Raw genomic sequence first — 17,170 nt, forward strand, 5'->3', positions numbered from 1 at the left:
CAAACTCTAAGTGCAGACAGACGAAGTTTAAGTGGCTTGCCCAAAGCCATGCAAATAGGCAGTGGCACTGGTGGAAAATGAACCCAAGCACTGGACTCTTAACCAGCTATACTCTTATTTGCGTTTTTCTCTACCTGCCCTCTTAAAACTCTTCTGTTGCTTCCCAGAGACTTCAGCATAAAATCCAGCTCCTCAGACTGCTGGAGAATCTCCGGAAGTCGCCTTTGCCGGCCTCCCTAGGATTATCTCTTGCCATCAGCCCCTTCACTACGAGCTCCAACCCTACTATCTCTAGTGTTTTTTCAGGTGCTCAGGCTCAAAGACGTGCACTTTTTGCGCCCTTAGTGAGATACCCTCTCCTCCACCTCGTTTGCTCCCATTGACCCTGCAGGAAGCCTTCCTCGATACCCCAGTGACCGCCAAGGCACTGTAAACGGTTCCCCTCCTCTGAGGTTCCCCTCCTCTGAGGTTCCGCAGCACCTCGAATTTCCGTCACCGTGGTGGCCACGCTGCGTCGTTTACGCATCCGTCACCGATCTGTGAATTACAAGGCAAAGACTGCGACTTCTTCGACTTAGTAGGCAAACGTCCAACACTTACTACAGAAAGGAGTAATCCGGGAAATGAAACAAAATGAAAAATTGGGCGCTGTCTCAATTATCCTTTATTTGTAGTTTACCTTGAATTACTCTGGTAACCTATTGAGGTTTTTTTTTTTCTCCAATTCGCGCTGTCTCGGCGCACCTACGTGTCACCGGCTCTTTTACAAACAAAATAAACCCGGAGTTATTCGCACGCACGGGAGAGCCCGGACCGCACGCACGGACAAGATGGCAGCCGGCCCTCCGCTGGCGCGAGTGTCCGCCCACTCAGGGCGAGGCCTCGTCATGTGACCCTCCCCTGCCTGGCACCGCCCCCGGCCGCAGTGCCTGACGGGAGGCAGAGCAGCGAGCGAGGGCGTCGGCCATTTTGTGGCTGTTTCCTGTGGGACGCGGTGGTGGCGGTAGGGTCGGGAGAGTGAGCGACTCTTCGGCTAGTTTTTCCTGCTTGTTTTCTCCTCCCTTTTTTTTTTGTCGGTAGAGCGCAGTTATGGGTCGCAAGAAGAAGAAGCAGCTGAAGCCGTGGTGCTGGTATCCTTTGTCGGTTTGAAGTCGAGGCCGAGCGGGGGCGCCGGTTGGTGGTGACTGGGACGGGGAGGCCTGGCTTTGGCCTATGGCGGAGAGTGGGATCTAGGCCTCGGGGTCGGTGATTTGGTGGCTGGACTCGGACTTGGGAATGCTTCTCGGAAAATGGGGTCCCTGGGGCGAGAAGCTCTGGCATTGTGGGTCGTGGGACTCCGTGACTCAGGAGGGTCTTGGTTTGGTGCGAGCGTTGACCCACGGGGAGGTGGCTTGGACCCCCTTCACCAAGGACAGAGTCCCCTGAGGACTCTTCTGCTACACTCCGTCGTTTTGGTGACGGTTCAACAAAGGGACTTGCTTCCAGTATAGTACGCTGATTGACTCTGTGGCGGATCAGGGGGGAGCTTCCGGAGTCGGTCACCCACTTTTTCTTTTTCTTTTTTTTTTTTTTTTTTTTGTAGAATCGGTGGTTTAGTAAAGGCTTATGTTAGTCAACCCTGATTTCGACGCCCCCCCACCCCCCCCCTTTTTTTTTTTTGCGGGGGTTGGGGGGAAGATCTAGCTTCCGCCTCCCACCCACTGACGCCTTAATCTTGGAGAAGCGTTCTCTTACAGGGTGGGGTTTCTTGTTATCTTTTTACCTGGTTTTATTGGAGTGAGAAAGTGCCTCTTACTAATGAAACGTGGCGTCGGTTTTTTTTTTTTTTCCCCCCGGAAACGTTAGTAAACTACGTTTCAATTGATTTTATTTACTGTCTGGTACCTAGAAACGCTTCATTTATTTATATAATAGTTGAAAAACGGTTACGGATTTTGTAAAGTGCTTTTAGGAAAATCTGACAAGGGAGAGAAGAATTCTCAGTATTATTGACAGAACTTATCTGTGAATTTAAATACATTCTTGGGCGACAAATTCGTACGGAATTGCAAGCAACTTTGTGGATTGTTCATAGGAAATTGTCGCAATGAACTTATTTTCAGATTCTAAATAATATAAACATTAAATTTTAAATGTTAGGTAAATTCTTGGTATTTCGATTATTTTCATCTTCTAATTTTTGAAGTTCTGTCCACATTAACTTTGGGTTTTTTTTTTTTTTAAACATTTTGAACCCTTCCAGTTCACAGTGTGTATTTGTAAATGTTGAGACATTGAGCAAAAGAAGAGTTAATTTCATATAAATCTGTGTGAAACGCGGGAATTTGACAAAACCATATTGCCTACTGAGATGTGTTTATTTAGGGGTGGTGAAGAGATATGGTGATCTTCCAGGACATGGAAAATTCCAAAATTATGTGGCAGGTTAATCCTTAGTTATATAATAAATATCAAAAGTAGAGTTTATATAAAGTACTCTTGGTTTTAGCTGTTGCCTGTTTTTAATGTTACTGCTGTTCTCTTTCATTACAGATTTATTTTTTATAGGCAGTGTCATTATTGTGCTATTTTTGTACCTTAACAATAGTGATCAGGTATTGTAATAGAGATTTTGATGATGAGAAGATCCTTATACAGCACCAAAAAGCAAAGCATTTTAAATGTCATATATGTCATAAGAAATTGTATACAGGACCTGGCTTAGCTATTCATTGCATGCAGGTAAGGAGTTTCTTCTGTATTTAATTTTTGCTCTCTTGTAGTTTGGAAACAACATGGGGAAAAAATCTTGAATTTCTCTTAGATAGCTGTAGAGTTTTTTTTTTGTTTATTGCAAAAGATTAGATAAGATGACCAGTCAGCTTTAAAATAGAAAAAAACCCTGTTTTTTAGCCATTGAGAAGATAAACAATTGATTTTTCATGTTTAAAGAGTTTATGCTAGTATTTACCTTTAAATTATTGACAATACCTTTTATCCTAGATTTAGATGGGTGACAATTAGGTTGAGATCACGAAGTATTTCCTCAGTACTTGGCTAAGAGAACAAGGATCAGTGATTTAAATTTTGTGGGCAGTCTGACCAAATCCAATCCCATAAGAATTAGTACAGAATTAACAGCCATTACTTACTGTCCTTGAAGGATTTGTTATAATCTGTTGCCTGGGGCTAGGCTACCATTTATTCCATGGACCTCTTTTGGAATGGTGGCATGGTGTTTCATTTAATAATTTCTAGGTTTCTTGAGTTCTTTCACTACTAGGTGGGGAGGGCTTTGTAATTTATATTTTTGAAGATCTAATAAGTACCTTTTTAAAAAAAAAAATTTATTTATGGCTGTGTTGGGTCTTCGTTTCTGTGCGAGGGCTTTCTCCAGTTGTGGCAAGCGGGGGCCACTCTTCATTGCGGTGCGCGGGCTTCTCACTATCGCGGCCTCTCTTGTTGCGGAGCACAGGCTCCAGATGCGCAGGCTCAGTAATTGTGGCTCACGGGCCCAGCTGCTCCGCGGCATGTGAGATCTTCCCAAACCAGGGCTTGAACCCGTGTCCCCTGCATTGGCAGGCAGATTCTCAACCACTGCGCCACCAGGGAAGCCCTAATAAGTACCTTTTTTATTCAACATTATTTCTTCTACTTTTGCCAGTCCTAGAGCTGCCTGAAGTTTTGCCTGATTGGACCCTAGAGAGATGTGAGATGAGCAAATCCCCATTCATTGGAAACTACTGTTGGTAGGAGGCAGGGAGGTAAATTAAAACAAGATATTGCTTCCCCAAGTTTAAAAATAAGTTTATAAAGATCTGTTTCACTCCAATTATGTCGCTATAATAACAATTCTGTATCCATTTAAAAATATGAGACCCACAGTTTTTCCACTGTGTTAGTCACTAGTTACTTGTGGCTATTTAAACAGAAATTTAAAAATTAAAACTTCAATTCCTCAGTCACATTATAGTCACATTTCCAGTGCTCAGCCACAAGTGACTGGTGGATGACTGTTGTATTGGATAGTACAGATGCAGAACATTACCATTTATCACAAAGTTTCTGAGACAGTACTGTACAATGTTTTAGGCACTGAATATACAGCAGTGAATAAATCAAAAGTTATCATTGTGGAGTTTAGATTTACATTGTGGAGGAGAACAACCTATAAATATTTAATTTTATGCTGATACGTGACAGAAAACTAAAATTGGGTAAGGGTTAAAACTAGGTAGGGGAGGGCCACAAGGTAGTACAGGCCTGAACGAGAAACTGACATCTGAACAGAGATCTGAAAGGAGGTGAGGGAGAGATTCCAGGGAACAGCAAATGAAAGACCTTCACGTCAGGAGCATTCTCCTATATTGAGGGCAAGGGCAGCAATGTGCTACTTTACATAGGAGGGCTTGCAGGCTATTGTAGGCCATTTTCTTTAATACTGAATGAAATGGGAGGTTTTAATTGAGATGTAACATGCTTTGGCACACTTCTTAAAGAGTCATTTTGGCTGCAGGGTTGAGAGTAGACTGTAGAGTGCAGTAAGACCACTTAGGAGACCAGGCAAGAGTATTCCAGGCAAGAGGTGATGGTGACAGAGAATTTGCTGATGAATTAGATGTGGAGTATGAGAAAGTGAGGAGTGGAGGATGATCTGAAAGTTTTTGGCCTGAGCAGTGTGAAAAGTGAGTTACTGTATTCATTTGGCCCTTGGTATCCACATCTGCGTATTACACCGCGATTGAAATTAGGTAAGTTGAATCCACGTGTGCAGAATCCGTGGCTACAGAGGGCTAACTGTACTACGCCATTTTATATAAGGGACTTGAGCATCCTTGGTATTGGGGGGAGTGGTCATGGAACCAGTCATGCCTTGGTACCAAGGGACGACTGTACTGAAATGTGGAAAGCTGCAGGAAAGATAGGCTTAGGGATGAGGCTATCAGGATCATCTTATGTTGATTTTGAGAAGGTCTGTTGAATATCCAGATGAAGATGTCATATAAGCAGTTGAATCTACAGGTCTGCAGTTCAGAGAGGTTGGAGCTGGTGATAGAAATTTGGGGGGATACAGTATAAGGATGGCTATTTTAAGCCATGATATTATGTGTCCTTAGGGAGTAGAATATAGATAGAAAAGTGGTGCCAAGGACACCACCTTGGGCCACTCCCAGCATTTAGAGGTCAGAAGATTAAAAGAAACCAATCAAGAAGATTGAAAAGGTAGGAAAACCAAGGGAGTAGTGCCTTGGAAGCCAAATGAAGTGTTTCAAGGAGTGAGTTGTTTATTTAAGTCAAATGCTGGTGGTAGGTTAGTTAAGCACAGGACTAAGATTGGATTAATCAAAGTAGAGGTCATTGGTTACTTGCCAAGAGTGATTTCCTAGAATGAAGAGGATGAAAGGCTGATAGGAATGCTTGCAAGAGAAACTGAGAGGGGAAAGTAGAGGCGCTATTTCAAGGAGTTGTACTATAGAGAAGAGCAGAGAAATGGAGTGGAAGCTGGAAGATTAGTTAAGAAACTATTAGTAATAATCTTTAATTGACTAAGTGCTTTTGTTTATGTGTTCTTACCATAATTTCACAGCAGCCTGTGAGATAGGCATGGCAGTTAAATCAGACACATGCTGGAGTTTTATAGATTAGTTTAGGACATTAGTAGTTTAGATGTTTTACATCAATGTTTGCTCCTATCTTTTCAGCCGAGACCATACTAATTTCTACTACGTAAGACTCTAAGAAATCTAATTCTGGCTGTAACATAAGGTTGGGAAGATTTTGAGTGAATGGCGTTATTTTTTCTTCTCTTTGCAATACCTTTTAATTAAGGTATTTCTTTCCTTCATCACTTAGAAATGTAGTGAAAACTAGTTAATGTGTATGTGAATGTAATTGTATTTTTTCAGAGAACATATATATGAGTTACTTCATCCGCCTTCATCAAGAGAAGTAACATATTCCAAAAAATTTAGAAAATGGTGATTGTCACTCATTAATTACCTTTCTATTCTTCCATGAAAGTGTCTTGGAAGGAAAGAAAAATTGAGTATTACTTGGACCAATATATCCAAGTCATTAACCTAAATAAGTGGTTCTCAAACTTGAGTGTGCAAAGGAATCACCTTGAAGTCTTGTTAGATATATTTGTGGTTCCACCCAAAAGTTTCTGATTCAGTAGGGCTCAGGTGTGGCCTGAGAATTTGCATTTCTTATTTATTTTTTTAAAAATTTTTATTGGTGTAGAATTTGCATTTCTAATAAGCTTCCAGGTGAAGCTGATATTTTAGGCAAACTATTTTGACATCCTTTAGCCTAAGTTAATACCTTTTGCGTAAGAAACCAAGACCGACAGGGATTTTAGCATATTGGCAAAGTTATTCGCGTTTGAGGGTTAGAAATGTTTGATCTAGCAAAAACCATACAGTGAAAAAAGGTGCTAGATCCCCAGTGTTTTACAATAAAACCTCTGAAGGACTTCTTTTTGTGATCTGCCAAATAAATTCAGAGATGGAAGGTGACAGGATCACTACTATGGCAGTGTTAGGCTCTTCAGGTGACTCATTAGTTACGGGTAGTGCTAATTGGAAATGTCACTTTTGTGGTTTGTAGCTACTAGCTGTCTCAGGATACATTCTTGGAAAATTTACTTTATTCTAATACTTAATTTTAAGACTTCATAAGCTTTACTTAGTTCAGACTTCACACTTCTCTGATTTGAGTAGCACTATTAGTTCATTGTTAATAATTCAAGCAATCAAGGTTATAAGGTAAACTTGAAATTGTTTATTGAGCCCTTGCTATGTGCTTCACATTGCCAAGTGCTTTTTACATACACAGTATTTTTTTTTAATCCTAAAAATGACCCCAGAAGTTAGGTGCTGAATAGGTGAAGTAAACTGAGACTTAGGTCAAAGAATTTGCCTGATCTCACATAGTTAGTATGCCATAAAGCTGGGGCTTGAATCCACATAGTCTCACTATGGAACCAGTCATTCTTAACCATTATACTAAGTGGTCTCTGAGTAATTTAAAATTACTCTTTAAAAGACTTTCATGAGGCACTTTTGTCTATCTAATGGAAGGTTTCTGTTTTGTTTGTGTGGGGTTTTTTTTTTTTTTTTTTTTTTTTTTTAATGTTAGGTGCATAAAGAGACAATAGATGCAGTACCAAATGCAATACCTGGGAGAACAGACATAGAGTTGGAAATATATGGTATGGAAGGTATTCCAGAAAAAGACATGGATGAAAGAAGACGACTTCTTGAACAGAAAACACAAGGTAAATACTAAGATGTATGCTTTTTCTTGATACAGCTTAACTAGTGAGAGTATTATTACAATATTTTCAAGTATAAATTTAATGGTAGATGTTAGGTCCATTCAGAATTCCAATTTTGAGGGTTTTTTTTTTTTTTTTTTTTGGTCTTATGTTCAAAGTTAATATATTTTATTTGTATATGTGGTAGCATTTGGATCATTCCATACATTTTATAATATTTTTACTCATAACTGAATTCCAGGTGGATTTAGCAAGTGTTGAGGCCTTTGAAAAGGAAGGTAGCTTGTTTTGATTTATGAAACCACTAATTGTAAATTTTTTTAGCGGTGTATTTGACTTGGGATTTGCGGCCCTCTCCTATCCCAATGATAGAAACTTACTAATAACCTATGAAATCTTTTGTTTTGAAAAGCATTACGGAGAGGTCAGACTAGTTTTCATAGTTTACCTTTTGGAGTGGAATAGAAAGCTCTTTTTTAAAGTATAACTGCTTTAGGAAAATGTTCTTTACCTGCCATAGAATAGGGAAAGGATGTTAACCTTCTTGCTTAATACAGATTGAAAAAACATTTGAAGAGTAAAGAGCAGTGTTAACTGAGTTTTTTTTGGGAAGAAAAATCTCGGGAGCTAGTTGCACTGAAATAAAATTTTTAAATGTTGAATGTCTTAAACTTGCTTAGGTTTTCTTTTTTTACTCTATGGGAAAAATTAATTTAAACTTTTTTTAGCAGAGAGTCAAAAAAAGAAACAACAAGAGGATTCTGATGAATATGATGATGATGACTCTGCAGCTTCAACTTCATTTCAGCCACAGCCTGTTCAACCTCAACAAGGTTATATCCCCCCAATGGCACAACCAGGACTACCACCAGTTCCAGGAGCACCAGGAATGCCTCCAGGTAGCACATAAGGCTTCTTACAATTTAACATTCTCAGGTCTTTGTTGACACAGTTTAGAAGTATTAATTTTTTCCTCTTAACCCTTTTTTATTTTTTTGGTTGAAATTCTTGTTTATAGGCATACCTCCATTAATGCCAGGTGTTCCTCCTCTGATGCCAGGAATGCCACCAGTTATGCCAGGAATGCCACCTGGGTAAGAAAACTCTTTTAATTTGACTTGTGGGCTTGTGCCTAGTAATGATCTTTTTCAACTTGGGTGTGTTACATCACTTAAATGTTACTTTGCTGTTTTTTTTTTTTCTTTTTGCTTCTAAAAGGTATGGGCTCTGTAACTATTAAACTTACCTAATAAAGGGATCTACTAATAAATTTAAGGAATATAAATTTGACTCTGAAGAGAATAGATTTTTGGGTTTTACGATGTATGTAGGCAGCCATCTGCTTCAGTTGCATCTGATGTAATTAAAGTAGTTGGTTGTAGATTTGAGTTTCTGAGATTCAAAACTGTCCATGACACTTTGTAGTTGTGACAAGAAGCAAACTCTGTAAATGATTTATTTGTCAAGGCATCAAAAACTAAAATGAATATGAGGTGCTCGTGCCCATCACTTTTATTTAAGTATTGTTGGATGTGAGAGGTATACAATACACTTTCCCACTGTATTTTGAAAATCAGTTAGATTTTGATTTTGTCATACATTTTCACAGATTGCATCATCAGAGAAAATACACCCAGTCATTTTGCGGTGAAAACATGTAAGCATCTCATTCGTAATGTAATTCAGGAGGTATAATCATAATGTCATTTTTTTGTGTGTTTAATGGTATCTATTAAGTTAACTTCAGAAGTTTTCTAATCTTCCTCACTAAAACTTCTAAACTTTGCAAAATGATTGACACAGATCTCTTAAAGGAGGGAACTAAAACATCTGTGAGGAAATCGTAATAGACTCATATAAACAAAGCATTTTCTAATTGTGCAGCTGTTTTCCCCAAACTGCTAAAAGTAAGGGGACTTAGTAAAAAGGGTTGATATTTAAGAAAGAGTATATATTCCTTTGCCAAATTACGTGCTCTGTTACTATAGAAGGTAATTGATTTTTCTTCTAATAAAATCTATATATAGAAGTTATTCTGATAAGAATCCTAAATCATTAATTCACAAACTTGTAATTTTTTAAGTGAATTGGACACTGATATTTGAAGGTGAGCTCTTTTAAGGAAAGGAAAACAAATATGGGTTGTGTTTTTAAGTCCTGGTTTAGTGTTAGGAACTTTGTACATGAAAAGTAGGGATTCTGAGTTTACTTTTGATTATCTTTAATTTTGATGGTAGTTTTTCCGTGCCTGTCCAAAACAAATCTTTACTCCACAGAGTACATTCAGTATTTTCATTTTGAAAAAATCTGATAACTCTAAAATATAGAGGATTTTTTTGTTTTGTTTTTTTGATTAATATTCTGTGGATATTTTCCAAGTGAGACAAAAGGTGATTTTGTTTTCCAGTTACACACGTTTTGGATAAGGCCTCTTGTTTATATTAAGGAGAGTATAATAATTGTTCTCAGTGACTTTAAATGTATTAAAATGTTCTGTTAACAAAGACTGAATTTTTTCCTCTATTTTACTGGTAAACCAAAGAGTTTGCTGGTTTTTAGGGAATTTATTTTGATAGAATTGTTTTAGTGTGTTGTGTGTTCTTTCAGCTTGATTGATTTCAGTATTAGGGGTCAAATTCAAGTCTTATCTATTGTTTCAGGCTTTAGCCAAAATATTTTCTAATGTTTTATACTGTTAATTAACTTTAGTTGTCTTTTGAAATTTGCTTTCTAATAGAATGATGCCAATGGGTGGGATGATGCCACCTGGACCGGGAATACCACCTCTGATGCCTGGTATGCCACCAGGTATGAAATGTTAGTTTCCTTTTTAATATGACAGAAGTGCTTTATTCTTAAGTATTTTAGACAGTAGATTTGTGGGCATTGGTGCAGTTTTAAAATTGGTGTAATTTTAAAGTTTCTATAAGTTAGTGACTTTTTATTTTATTTTATATTTTATTTTTTTGTGGAAGAGCGCAGATATATATTTCCTGGCTTATTTTTTTTTTTTAATAAATTTATTTATTTATTTATTTATTTTTGGCTGTGTTGGGTCTTCGTTTCTGTGCGAGGGCTTTCTCCAGTTGCGGCAAGCGGGGCCCACTCTTCATCGCGGTGCGCGGGCTTCTCACTGTCGCGGCCTCTCGTTGCAGAGCGCAGGCTCCAGACGCGCAGGCTCAGCAGTTGTGGATCACGGGCCCAATTGCTCTGCGGTATGTGGGATCCTCCCAGACCAGGGCTCGAACCCGTGTCCCCTGCATTGGCAGGCAGTCTCTCAACCACTGCGCCACCAGGGAAGCCCCAGTGACCTCTTTTTAAAATTACTGTGAGAAATGTGATGATCTCGTTTTGTTTTGAGTTCCGAGTTTTGAAATAGTAAAAGTAGTCCTCAAAGCAACCAGAATGAGTCACTGAGCCTGTGACTTAAGAGTGGTTATGGGCTTCCCTGGTGGCGCAGTGGTTGAGAATCTGCCTGCCAATGCAGGGGACACGGGTTCGAGCCCTGGTCTGGGAAGATCCCACAGGCCGCGGAGCAACTAGGCCCGTGAGCCACAACTACTGAGCCTGCGCGTCTGGAGCCTGTGCTCCGCAACAAGAGAGGCCGCGACAGTGAGAGGCCCGCGCACGGCAATGAAGAGCGGCCCCCACTCGCCACAACCAGAGAAAGCCCACGCACAGAAACGAAGACCCAACACGGCCAAAAATAAATAAATAAAGCGTAAAAATTAAAAAAAAAAAAAAAAAGAGTGGTTATATCTGTTAGGAATATTTTAGGCAAGTACTAGAGACTCTTAACAAGTAACAGAGAAATCCAACAAACTATTAAACAACGTAGGTATTTATTATGTCACTCAACCTAAAAGTGGTAGACTCAGTGGCTCCAGTGATAACAAGAACCCATACTTTAAAAATTTTCCACTTTACCAACCTTAGCTTTCTCTCTCAGACATGTAACTCAGTAGTTATAAGATCTCAGGCAAGAAAGGGTGCTTTCCTTTTTCTTGTATTGGGGAACAAAGTAACTTTCCCAGAATCTCCTTAGCCTTTTACATATCATTGGCCAGAAATAGGTCTAATGGAGCTTCTAGGTGCAGGGAAGCCTGGGAAATAAAGTATCTTTACTTTTTAGCCTACAGTGTGGGGAAAGGGATTTGGTTAGCCCAGTAAATGTGCCACAGAGGTCTTCATGAGGCTCTCTGAGTCCATTGCCTAGCATTTTAATCCTAGCAAGTTTGGTTTGCAGTCTATAGCCAGATTCAAATGTACTCAAGTGATAGTGTAAAAGGAACAGAAAAATAAAGCAGCAGCAAAATATGAATCATGCCAGTGCAACCATTAGTTTATAGGCAACAGCTTCACGTACATTATGCTCTGAGAGAATTTTAGGCATTTAAATGAATACAGAAAAATAACCTATGTTCACTTGGTAATGTGAAGTCAGTAAAAGTTTTAAGTTACATTGAGGAACTTCAAAGAATGCCTAGTGGTATATTTTAGGAAAATTTGTGTATTTAAAGCACACTTAAAGGAATAACTTAGTTTCTGGAAAAATTTTTATGGGTATATGACCTATTAACAGTTTTTACTGTAGTTTGTATTAGAGTTCTGGAAACATCTGTTAGATGATTGAAATAATTCTATATGTTTCAAAAATTCGCTGCATCAGTAATATCAATAAGCCTAATTGTTGGCTTTGCCCATATACAGGGTTTCTAGTGGTATCTTTCATGTCCCAAAATTCTGAAGAGACGCAAAGGTGTGGAAAGTTGGAGGCAAAACTCTTCCAAGGGGGCAAGTGCCTAAGTACTTTGAGCTTCATTGAGTTCAGCAGTCAGTCGTCAGTATTGATAACTTTGTAGTATAGAATCTTTTTTGTGTGTGTGTCTGTGCCGCACGGCTTATGAGATCTTCGTTCCCTTACCAGGGATTGATCCCGGGCCACAGCAGTGAAAGCCGAGTCCTAACCACTGGACTGCCAGGGAATTCCCTAGAATCATTTTAAATTTAATTTAGTATGTTTTAATGGCAAAGTTTTGAGGAAGTATTTTTTCTAAACTAAATGTTTCAGCAACCGGGTCCCACTCCAGTATTTCTTCTCTGCAGGTATGCCCCCTCCTGTTCCACGTCCTGGAATTCCTCCAATGACTCAAGCACAGGCTGTTTCAGCGCCAGGTATTCTTAACAGACCACCTGCACCAACAGCAACAGTTCCAGCTCCACAGCCTCCAGTTACTAAGCCTCTTTTCCCCAGTGCAGGACAGGTAAGGTGAAATTTCTGAAAAAGAGTGCACTTATATTTCAAGGTAAAGTGGAGTTATTCACTGAACTCTTTGAAAATGTCAAGTCATTTTAAAAATTGTAATCTTCTTAATACAATTTATTAACTATACTGAAGAAGTGGCGTTCTCTTCCATTTTTGCACACATTGATTTCCTTTACTCATAAAAGGTTGACTGGAACCAGAAAATAGTGTAGTATGTTATTTTTTCGTAGTTGTGAACTCTGGTTATTCTTAGCTTTAGTTAGAAATGAAAATTTAATTTCTGGGAACTTAAATACATAAAAATGTTATGAGGTCCTCCTTTACCTAATGAGCTATGAGTAGAATGAAAACCAAAGTAAAAGATGAAAAATCCTAAGACCTTAGCAAATAATGTTTGGGCTCTTCGTTTAGTCTAGAATTGTGACAGACAGTAGTGCCTCACTGTTGCTGGAAGGGCATCATTTAACGTCTTTTGACCTAGTCACACTCATATTTCCTACTCGTCCTTTTTTTTTTCTCCCCAGAACGCAGAAGCAAAAAGTCCTTCTTTTATATATAGCATGTATATAATGGTTGTTACCTTTGCTTTTTCCCCCCAGTTTGATTCAGAGTTAAGCAGATGTATTTAATTCATTCAGAATTGAGACGCTCAGGATGTATGTTCTTTATTGTTTACCTTAAAATTATCCCTTAGATGTTTCCTTTTTTCAAATTTTTTTCTGTTTGTAGTTCCTAAATTAAAAGCATTACTTTTTAAGTACATTAACTTATGTTTTCGATGTGGGGGGATTTTGTTTATTGTTTTTTGTTTATCCTATTAAACTTTTGGCAAAAATTGTAGTTATCGATGGAGAATTGGATTGAAGTGTCAATAATGCATCATAATTCTCAGTTTAAGGTACCAGTTTTGAAATATCATAGTGTAAAACATTAGTTTTAGGGGAAAAAACCTGTGGTTAATTAGGTTTATTGGTGTAGAATTTAAAAAGTTTTTTTGAGGCTCATAGTGTCACTGTTTATTGTAAGTGCATTAACTGCCTGCCTCTATATATAAAACAGATTTGATTGCATTGTATTTTGCATTTAGAAAAATGCAATCTATACTGAAAAAAAAGTCTACCACGTGGCTTATTTTCACCCATTTGTTTGGAGACTTTTCATTGTTTCCTTTCTTTTATGCTACAGATGGGGACACCTGTAACAAGCTCAAGTACAGCTTCATCCAATTCAGAAAGTCTGTCTGCGTCTTCTAAAGCTCTGTTTCCTAGCGCAGCACAAGTACGCAGGAAGTTGCAGTTTAAAATTGTTAAAAATGGCTTTATAACTTCATTAACCCTTTGGACCCTACTTTAAAACTAAATCTTTTCCCAAAAATATATTATGTTTAATTTTTTTAAAGTAAAATTAATGGCTTATAAGTCAATGGTATTTGAAAATTTGAACCACACACTAATAGAAAAAAATATACCCCAAACTCCTATGGTTCTAAAGGGTTAAAAGCATGTAAGCAGTAAATGCATTTTAGTGGCCAATGGTTAGCCTGATGCATGATTAAGCTATTCTGTTTTATGCTGTTTAATCTAAATGCATCACATATAATGTAAGGAAATTTAGTACTCTGCATTTGGTTCTAAAAGTTGACCTAGTTTACGTGTTTCAGATGTTCAGTGTTATGAAAAGTAACAAATTTATTACTTGGTAACTTTATACTTAAAAGCTTACTAAACCCTTTAGTCCATCATAATAATCTAGCCATTGTTAATTGGGAGGGCCATTGTATTACTATATAAAGAATACTTCTGAAGGACATATCTTTAATGTGTCACCATTGGTAGTTATTATTTATGCTATACTTAGTAACTGAAATTTATCCGAACATTTGTATTCTATAATTTCTAACTTTTTTTTTTTTGAGCTCCTTGGTAGATTAATTTTAAGAAGGAATTTAGAATGATGATAATAGAAAATATGCTATTCCATTATATGATAATATATTTCTTCAGTTAGGAATAAATACGAAGCTTTGTAAATTAAGTAATTTCTGGTGAGGAGATAGATGATATCTGAGAAGTTACATAAGTAGTCTAACTTGTTTCTTGTTTCCACTGCTGTGTTTTGGATGTGCATCTTTTGGTATTATGTGTTATCTTGAATTTTGTGGATTGATCATGATTTTAACTTTAAGTTTTGTCCCTTATTGAATGTTAGTGTCTTGTTTTTAAGTTAAATAGGTAGTAGATATATTCAGTTTTGGGTTTTGAAGTTTTGTTGATGAAAGATAATGTTTTACAGGCTCAGGCAGCTGTCCAAGGACCTGTTGGTACAGATTTCAAGCCCTTAAATAGTACCCCTGCAACAACTACAGAACCCCCAAAGCCTACATTCCCTGCATATACACAGTCTACAGCTTCAACCACTAGTACAACAAATAGCACTGCAGCTAAACCAGCAGCTTCAATAACAAGTAAGCCTGCTACACTTACGACGACCAGTGCAACCAGTAAGTTGATCCATCCAGATGAGGATATATCGCTGGTAAGTTGTTTACATTTCTTACTAGCAGAGTTTGATTGAGTACTGTGGTAGCAACTTGTCCATTTGAAAAGTTTTAATTTGTATACCAGTGGTCTTATGATCTGATTGAATGCTAAGTGATTTTTACCATTCTGATTTTTAAGAACCACAAAACAAAGTGAATATTGCATGTTTTGATCTTAGATACATCCCTCCTAAGACTATTTCTAAAAGAAGACAGTGAGTTGGGTTCTTATTCTCTCAAAAATTATTTTTGTTGTTCATAAATTTAATTAATTGAAGAAACAAGTGTGAGATAGAATCTGCAGGTTCCTTGCAGTCCATATACCTTCTTCATTACACAGTTTCTTGCTGAAGCAATTTATAATTTCTGGAAAGTTGTTCAATATAACATGCTTCAAATATAAAAATAGCTAAAGTTTTCTTAAGGCATCAAGATTTTAAGTAGTTGGACTGGTTTGTGGGGTGAAAGTAATTGGCATGTAAAGGAACATTTAAAAATCACTCTCACTCTATAAAGACTTTAGATGCTTACCTTCATGCTTAACACTCTGTGTTCAGATGTTTCACATTCACATATTTTTATTCCTAGGAAGAGAGAAGAGCACAGTTACCTAAATATCAACGTAATCTTCCTCGACCAGGACAGGCTCCCATTGGTAATCCACCTGTTGGACCAATTGGAGGTATGATGCCACCACAGCCAGGCATCCCACAGCAACAAGGAATGAGACCCCCAATGCCGCCTCATGGTATTCCTCTTTTTACGTTTATTTTATTTAGTGGATTTTCTGAGTGTACACATAAAACAGATTTATCTGAAAAATGCATTGCATTTAAAAGTACAATGCTCAGACTCAATCTATTTTTTTGTGTTTTAAATGTGTTTTTTAGGTCAGTATGGTGGTCATCATCAAGGCATGCCAGGTTATCTTCCTGGTGCTATGCCGCCATATGGGCAGGGACCGCCAATGGTGCCCCCTTACCAAGGTGGGCCTCCTCGACCTCCGATGGGAATGAGACCTCCTGTAATGTCGCAAGGTGGCCGTTACTGATCTTACTTCAATCCAGTCTAATAGGTTTGGAGATTAAACCTTTTCTCAACTTGTGCTGTTTATATAGCCAAGCTTCCGTCAATAAGGCTTCATTGTGACTTTAACAAACATTATCTTCCCACATACCAGGAACTATTGGACATTTATTTTACATGGGAAAATTTATTTGGAATAATAAAGCAGGAACTTTTCCTGAAGTTGCAATTTATACTGTATGGCTTCTTTTTCATGTTTCATCTAGGTTTTTAGAAGTGAAGTATAGTAAATTTGGTTCGTTATATTGTGAAGGCGCTGGAATTACATGAACATACCACCCTAATAAAGGCAAGTTCTGTAAGCTTACGTTGCTATTTGTAAAGTTATGCCTTCACAGCATTTCAGATGCTGTTGGACTTCATGTCCCCAACCTAGCTTGGTGAGGGCTGTAACTGTCTTCAAGTACCTGTACATTGGAAGTCTGAATGTGTAACAATATTTAATGTATTTAGAGTTCCTCATGTTTCAGGGTTTAAGAAATCTGACCCACCAAGGTCATGTGACTTTTCTGTACTGTTAAACTTCATTGTAATAAAAGAGAGAAAAATTTATGCCTTTTTATTCATAACCCAGCTGTGGACCACTGCCTGAAAGGTTTGTACAGATGCATGCCACAGTAGATGTCCACATAATAAAATTCGTAGTTATACCAATGCAGTTTTGATATATCATTGGATTCTGTCTTTGAATTGTAGGTTGTTCCTTAGCTGCATGTATTAAACTAGACACTATATGTAGAATTGTATGTTAGTCCTTCAGTTGACAGAAAAACTTAGATATACGTATGAGTCATTACATGGGTATGAAATCTTTGTATTATGTCACCTTTCCACCCCCTTGGTGTGTCAATATATGTTAGCTATCATAGATATTTGAAATGTAAACCTTAATATTCCCTCCTTCCTGCTGATGTTTAGAGCCTAGTGCCAGACCCATTCATTTTCTTCCGATTATTTTTGAGACTGCGGTACTGTGTGGACCTCAGAAGCTTTTCAGGTGCAAACTTCTAGAAGCTTAGGT

The 17,170-nt window shown here is 38.0% G+C and overlaps 1 protein-coding gene across 6 annotated transcripts; it reads left to right on the top strand.

The window, feature by feature from the left end:
- Positions 1 to 951: 951 nt before the first annotated feature.
- ZNF207 (zinc finger protein 207) lies at positions 952 to 16,701 on the top strand. Of its 6 annotated transcripts, none has more exons than XM_057535266.1 (12): positions 952 to 1,130; positions 2,595 to 2,721; positions 7,120 to 7,258; positions 7,987 to 8,157; positions 8,277 to 8,352; positions 8,868 to 8,915; positions 9,996 to 10,066; positions 12,365 to 12,522; positions 13,710 to 13,802; positions 14,817 to 15,059; positions 15,652 to 15,811; positions 15,954 to 16,701. In XM_057535266.1, the coding sequence occupies exons 1-12, from the start codon at positions 1,090 to 1,092 to the stop codon at positions 16,112 to 16,114; spliced, it is 1,488 nt and encodes a 495-aa protein (XP_057391249.1). In that variant the 5' UTR covers positions 952 to 1,089; the 3' UTR covers positions 16,115 to 16,701. The 6 variants fall into 6 exon arrangements, with proteins under 6 accessions (XP_057391249.1, XP_057391250.1, XP_057391251.1 ...); XM_057535267.1 differs by having other exon boundaries at positions 7,990 to 8,157; XM_057535268.1 differs by lacking the exon at positions 8,868 to 8,915.
- The last annotated feature ends 469 nt before the right edge of the window (positions 16,702 to 17,170 follow it).

This window comes from Balaenoptera acutorostrata, chromosome 20 (genome assembly GCF_949987535.1).
Source record: "Balaenoptera acutorostrata chromosome 20, mBalAcu1.1, whole genome shotgun sequence".
NCBI classification, from domain to species: Eukaryota; Metazoa; Chordata; class Mammalia; order Artiodactyla; family Balaenopteridae; genus Balaenoptera; species Balaenoptera acutorostrata.

Coding starts and splice junctions, on each gene's coding strand:
- ZNF207 (XM_057535266.1), top strand. CDS start 1,090: ATGGGTCGCAAGAAGAAGAAGCAGCTGAAGCCGTGGTGCTG. Junction 1,131..2,594: donor CAGCTGAAGCCGTGGTGCTG/GTATCCTTTGTC, acceptor AATAGTGATCAG/GTATTGTAATAGAGATTTTG. Junction 8,158..8,276: donor AGCACCAGGAATGCCTCCAG/GTAGCACATAAG, acceptor TCTTGTTTATAG/GCATACCTCCATTAATGCCA.